The following is a 7,078-nucleotide window of genomic DNA, read 5'->3' on the forward strand; positions in this document are numbered from 1 at the left end:
GTGGATACATAGTTTCTAACATGGTGGATACATAGTTTCTAACATGGTGGATACATAGTTTCTAACATGGTGGATACATAGTTTCTAACGTGGTGGATACATAGTTTCTAACGTGGTGGATACATAGTTTCTAACGTGGTGGATACATAGTTTCTAACGTGGTGGATACATAGTTTCTAACATGGTGGATACATAGTTTCTAACATGGCTGATACTAGGGGAAGGCTTCTCTGATCTGGGAAGGTCAGGAAGTCTTGTTTCCGCTCTGTTTTACAGTGCAAGAGGAGTCTTGTCCCTGCACCCAGGCTTGGCCTTGAGTTGTCACTTTGCCTTTCGCTCCATGAGAGGTTCCTCACTGACCTCAGGGATGTCTAGCTTGGGTGGCCTGGGGACCCAAGCCCTGATCTTAGCGTCAGCTAGACCTGGAATAGAGTCCAGTTCTGCATCCTGTTGTCCCAGAAAGAGGCTGTTGTTTGTGGTAAAATAAGACTCTTGCTCAAGGCCTTCTCCCATGAACAACTGAGCTTCATCTTACATCTCAGGACCAGTGTGAGTGCCTGTCATCGTTAGCATCCACTGTCAACTTTACAGAAAACCTAAAGTCACCAGGGGAGAGGGATTCTCAACTGAAGAGTTTCCACCATCACGTTGGTCTGTGGCCATTTTGTGAGGCATTCTCTTCTTTCTTTTCTTGCTATTTATTTTTTATTATACTTAATTATGTGTATGGGTGTGTGCACTTGACTGTAGGTACTGTGAGAGGCCAGACACATCTGATCCCCTTGGAGCTGGATTTACAGGCAGTTGTGAACGGCCAGACATGAGTGCTGGAGATTGAACTTAGGTCCAATGCAAGAAGAATGCACATTTTTAACCACTGACTCGTCTCACCAGCTCTGGGGTAGCTGGTGGTTGTCTTGATAGTTAATTGGTGTAGGATGGCACAGCCCACTGTGGGTGGGGCCATGCCTAGGCAGGTGGGTCTAGGATCTATAAGATCATTATCCTGAGAATAAGCCAGTAAACAGCATTCCATGGTGTTTGCTTCAAGCTCTTGCCTTGCGCTCCTGCTCTGACTTTCCTCAATGCTGGACTGTTACCTGGGATTATAAAGTAAAATGAACTCTTTCCTCCACAAGTCATTTCCAACATGGTGTTTACCACAGCAAACTACAACACCACCGCTCATCAGTTGACAAATGGCAACATCTGTCAGTACAGCATCTTTACATGTCTCCCTGTCATCAGCCGTCAGAGCCCTGAGCCCTTTTTTGGTGTGGGGAGCCACCCCTATTGCCTGCTTCGCCACAGTCCTACACAAGAGTCAAAACCAAAGGCTGCCGGGGATTGCAAACTCTCAGCTTCGCAACAGCCGTGCCCACCCACGTTTGTATTCATACCTACCTATGCTCATCCACCCAGATGCACACACTCACACTTGTGGCCACACACACATTTCTTCCCTCCATTCCACAGGGGGTGTCACCCCATGCCCAAGACAAAACTGATCGTTCTACAGAGGGTGTCACCTTATGCCCGAAACAAAACTGAAAAGTGACAACAAATCACAAGTGCCCAGGGGCAGTCTGGGCTGAGGAACTTGTGAGAGAGCCTGGAAGGAGCCTGGCTCTGTGGTGCAGACTGTAGGCTGGTCCTTCCTGCCTTGGGTCTTACTCTGCTCAACCATAAGGATGGAATCTTCTAGCTCCAGTATCACACAGTCTCATGCCAGCCAGGTCAGGAGGAGCCTTGTCTGACCTGGCTCCCTCCAGGTCCACGGAGAAATAGGCTCTGTTACTCACCCTGCAGTTGCTCAGTTCCTCTGCAGACAGGATGATGGTACCACATTTCTTCCCTGGGACACCACTGAAGGAGAAGAAGCCAACAAAACAAAACAAAACAAAAACAACAAAACAATGACAAGCCAGACAAGGACAGACCAACCACCTGACACTCCTGGGTCAGCCACTCCCATGCCCACCCTGTGCCATCTAGGCATCTGCCCCAACACCCCTGAGAAAGAAAGTCTTCAGAAGTACCTGGGCAATGTGGCCAAGCCCTGTGTGGCTGGGGTCACGCCCCCAGCCTCAGTGGCCCCGCCCCCTGCTCCCAAGGCCCACTGGGGAGGTCTTAGAATGGCAACAGCACCCAGACTCACCCGGAAGCTTCCGGACCAGTGGTTCTGGAGCTTTCCATCCAAAGACCACTTCTGTGGGCAAAAGACCTTGTGGGCTAGCCACCCTGTACCCGGCTGACCCAGGGCCCCTTGCTGTTCCAGCTCTGAGCCGGTCTCCTTCACTACTGAAGAGCAGCTCAGGATGTACATGGTCTTGGGGAGGGGGGACTCTTCCTGGCTCTCGTCTGCAGCTACCTCCCTTTCAATTCCTTGGCTGGGGCTTTCTAGGGACAAGAGATAACTCATTTCTCCTTAGTGAGGGGCCAGGCAGGACAAAGAGGGACAGACCATCTACAGAGGAGAAGCCCCCTCAGAAAGGCATGCTGGAGAGGGGCTCTATTCAGGCTACTCCACCCCTATTCCCCTTGTAGGTGAGATGGGGGAATGCCCCAAGGACTAGAGTGACCATGTCACTCTAAGGTTTGAGACTCAGTCAGGAGGATCTCAGGGTCACTGAGAGGGACAGTCATATGTGAGGCTGTGGGGCAGCTGTGACTAGAGTTCAAAGATTACTCTTCTGTCCCTTCCCATATACGGGGGTGACCTAGAATCTGTTTTTCTAATATGCAAACACAGTGCCTTGTGCAGAGAAGGCCTGAGATGGGCAGTTACCCTCACTGTTGAGGGGCACTGTAAAATCCACACCCCAGCTCCTGCCCAGCCCAGGGCTGCAGCAGCGTGCTGTGTGGAACCCTATGAGAACCACCGAACTTTCCCCAGCATCAACTCTTGGATGGGGAGGTTCCCAGCTGAGGAGGAATGAGAGGAAGAGAAACTTCCTAGGGCTGAAGAAACAAACCAAATCTCTCCAAATCCGGTGAGCAGAGTAGGGACCACACCTGCCCCCAGCATGTGGCAGTGCCAACACTTGTCCCTTACTCTTGGGCAGTCCTTCCCCGAGCACTGGCCTGGTAAGAACCAGGCGGATGCTGGGTAGCAGCCTCCTCCGCCCCCGGCTCTCCATCTGTTGCTCTGCCTTGGACCCTCACCTTCTATTTCTAATCTTGCTTTTCCCTCCTCGCTTGCCTCAGCCTGCTTCCACAGGCTTGGCCTTCCTTCCCTGCTCCCTCTGGCCTTTATTCCTCTCTTACATCTGCTTTTGTTCTCTCTCAGATCATGGTATCCACTCCCTTCCTAAACCAGCAGTCACACTAGGCGCCAGCTGTGAGGGAGTCCACATCTGGCTCCTTCCACATATGCAGGAAGCTGGGACTCCCTTGTTCAGCCCCAAAGGCCCTTTAGACCCACAGTGTATGAGAAGAAGCTAGGATGGAGAATCTCCTCAGGAGAGGAGAGGGAAGAACACGGAGGGTCTGTATTGGTCACATTTTGATGAGGCTAGCCCAAAGCATGAAGTCAGAGTGGAGACTGACAAAGTGCACAACCCTCTGCAGCTGGCAGCGAGCTATGGAGGCAGTGGGAGAGTTGAGCCAAATGGACTTCATAGGGAGAAGGCAGCTCGTGTTCGGTGTTGAAGAGGGAAACCATGGAGAATAAGGGGTCAATAAGAATATTAGATGATGGCGCCCTCTTCTGGAGTGTCTGAAGACAGCTATAGTGTACTTACATATAATAAATAAATCTTTAAAAAAAAAAAAAGAGACTCCACCTCTTTAAAAAAAAAAAAAAAAAGAATATTAGATGAAGGAAGGGGGCCAGGGAGGGAATGGGGCAGAACTTGGAAGGACAAAGGAGACTGAGAGGTCCCAGGCCTGCTAACCCTGGGGACAGTTTGCTCTTCTGAGCCCAACCCTACTCCCTAAAATCCCAAGAGCCACCAGGCCTCAGCAGGCTCCAGCTCTGGCTTTTGTAGAAGAGGAGGGTGCCTGAGACCTTGTAAAGGGACTTAGGACCCTTTGTCTTCCTATCCAGGGATTAACAGTAGATCAGGAGCTGGACCCAGAGGCAGTAGGTAGCCTCTGTAGAGTGGGCTGAATACAGGACAGGACAGCCACAGCTACATGGTGACCTACCCGTTAGACACGGCTGGCATAGGCTTGCCTGTCCGGGAGTTGAGGCTGAATGTTCCTATCCTGTGGAGACAGAGGAAAAGAAAGCTATGCATGAGCCCAGGACCAGTCTTCAAAGGCCAGAACAGATAGACAGATGGATGCCCGGAGCCAGGTGTCTACCCTGGACATCATTAAAACAGGACCAAAAGTCCAGGCCACAGAAGACCTTCCAAGGCTTCAGAGTGAAGCCTGGGCAAGTTACACTACCTCTGGGGTATTCAGTGTCGGGCCCAGACCAGAAGCCCCAGTGTCCTCTGGGAAGGTGTTACAAACATATCCAGACCCACTAGGCCAGAAACTCTGAGGGTGGAGACCAGCTTCTGCTCTGGGTGACCCTGAAACCTGCTGAAGTGAAGACTGCATCACTGGGCCTCAGTGGTTTCCCTGGCCCTCCCCATCCGGATGCTGAAGGCCCAAATGCGCTCATGGGATTATATTTGGAGATAGAACCTTTAAAGGGGCCGAAGAGATGACTCAGCAGTTAAGAGCCAGGAATGCTCTTCCAGAAGAACCAAGTTTGGTTCCCAGTACCCACACTGGGAGGCTCACGACCAGCTCTGGGAATCTGACGCCCTCTTCTGGCCTCTGAGGGTACCTGCGTTCATGTGCACGTATCCACACACACAACCATAGACATGGACACTTGAATAATTAAAAAAAAAAACAAAAACAAACAGTTAAGGAAGTGAGATCACATGGGTGGGATCCAGACACATAGAGAAAAGACAGGAGAACAAACCCCACAACCATCTCAAACCCAGGAGAGCGGTCTCAGCAGAAAGGAGCTCAGTTGGCACCTTGAATTTGGACTTCTGGCTTCCAGAAGTGTGAAGTTTTTAATTTCTCTCACTAAGTCCCTCAGTGTGGGGATCACATCAACACCCTAGTAAATTAATACAGCTGGCTGCATGCGGCCTTTCATGCCCACTATTCTAGCATTTGGGAGGCTGAGGCAGAGAGATGTGTTTGAGGCCCTCCTGGGCTACAGAAAAAGACCCTGGACGCCGACTCCAAAGCTCAGAGGAAACTCGATGTGACTATGCCCACTTGAGATCCCAGGACTCACACAGGATCTTGAGTTTGAGGCTGCCCTGTAGTGCGACCCTGTCTCAAAACAACAACACCCCCCTCCACCCTCAAACACAAGGATACCAAACTAATTCCATCATCCCTTAATAGGCACAAGGAACTGGTTCGTGGACCCCTCTGTGACAATAGAACCTCTGGATGTGCAAATCTATTTGTTTGGTTTTGCTTTGTTTTTAGAGACAGGGTTTCTCTGCATAGCCTTGGCTGTTCTGGAACTTGCTCTGGAGACCAGGTGGGCCTCAAACTCATAGATCCATCTGCCTCTGCCTCTGCCTCTGGAGTGCTGGGATTAAAGGCGTGTGCTACCACCACCTGGCTGCCACCATATCATTTAAATATGAGGCACACACAACCTCCATGTGTTTTATTTTACTATTTACTTAGAAATAAATAGTAAACAGAGTCTCATGGAGCTGAGGCTGGCCTTCAACTTCTGTAGCTGAGGGTGGCCTTGAACTCCTCCTGCCTCCACGCGCAAGGACTAGGTTACATGTATACTCCACCATGTCTAGCATATCCTATACTCTACATCATCCTTAGGTGCTTTAGAACACCTAAGGCAGAGGAAATACATGGCACAGGCTTGGCTCGCGGTATTGTCCCAGGAACAATGACCAGGCCAATGGCAGTGCGCGTCCAGTATTTAGTGCATGGTGTGCATGCTTGTGGATCCCACAAACAGTGAGGGCTCCCTGTGTTGCTTTCACTAGAAAGGCACTGACCCTCATGTCTGTCCCAGAATAGATGCACAGTAAATAGGAGCTGCGGTGGGGTTGAGTCATGAACAGCTAAACTTAGACACACAAGACCTTCGGGGGTGGGGTGGGGGGATGACCTGCCTCCTCTGAGGTGTTCCCGAGCTGCTACAGTTCAGATCTTGTCCTGGGGCTCATCTTCTGGGGGTGGGGGGAGGGGTAAGGATCCCTCCATCCCCTATCCATCCAGCAAGCAGAAAGCAGACCTGTGACTGGTTAGGTTTGGACCCAGGTGGGAGCTGGGAGGGCTTCTCCTCAGCCAGAAGCTGAGTGCGGGCAGTGGGCAGTGAAAAGGATCCAAATGTATTACGCGAGTGTCAAGGAATGAGTAAAAATAACTTAAAAACGTGTAAATTTGAATGAAAGAAGAACGCTTCTTAGCAAGAGCTAATTGTAATTTCTCCTGGGAAAACCCTACTTTTCTTTTTTGATGTTTTTGCTATTTTTAACTCTGTGTGTGCGTGTGCGCGTATGCGTGTGTGCCTGTGAGGCCAGAGGTACCTAGTCCCTTGGAGCTGGAGCTGTAGATGGTTGTGAGACACCCGGCTGCAGTGTGTGTTCATAACCCGAGAGCCATTCTTCCAGTCTTGTAAGCTGGGTATAATTTTTAGGTGTCCTTAAATCTATAATTCAGTTGTGACTACATGGTAAGTTCCAGGCCAGCTAGGGCTACACAGAAAGACCCTGTCTCGAAAAACAAAACAAAACAAAAAAACACCTCCACAAAAATCTAAAACAAGAAAAACATCCAACCAAAAATAAAACAAAACAAAACCCCTAAAATTCCAAATTAAATCATTGTTGTTTTTGTTTAAAAAAAAAAAAACCTAAATGAGTTAGATAAAAAGCAACTATATGCTGTTCTTAGCCTCCAAGGACATATGAGATCTAAATTTTGATTTTAAAGATGTCTCTTCTTGGGCTGATGAGATGGCTCAGCGGTTAGGAGCACTGACTGCTCTTCCAGAGGTCCTGAGTTCAAATCCCAGCAACCACATGGTGGCTCATAACCACCTGTAATGAGATCTGAAGACAGCTACAGTGTA

At 49.7% G+C, this 7,078-nt stretch overlaps 1 protein-coding gene across 2 annotated transcripts in view; it reads right to left on the minus strand.

Annotated features, from left to right (window-relative positions):
* Window positions 1-7,078, minus strand: part of Cpne5 (copine 5) — an 81,745-nt gene that overhangs the window by 43,531 nt on the left and 31,136 nt on the right. Inside the window, exons 7-9 of one of the 2 annotated variants that reach the window (XM_029470852.1) lie at window positions 4,150-4,209; window positions 2,159-2,209; window positions 1,803-1,866 (exon numbers count right to left, since the gene is read on the minus strand). In XM_029470852.1, coding sequence (XP_029326712.1) covers window positions 1,803-1,866; window positions 2,159-2,209; window positions 4,150-4,209 — 175 coding nt within the window. The remainder of the gene's footprint in view (window positions 1-1,802; window positions 1,867-2,158; window positions 2,210-4,149; window positions 4,210-7,078) is intronic. The other variant, XM_021149048.1, reaches the window with a different exon arrangement.

This window comes from Mus caroli, chromosome 17, assembly GCF_900094665.2.
Source record: "Mus caroli chromosome 17, CAROLI_EIJ_v1.1, whole genome shotgun sequence".
Lineage (NCBI taxonomy): Eukaryota > Metazoa > Chordata > Mammalia > Rodentia > Muridae > Mus > Mus caroli.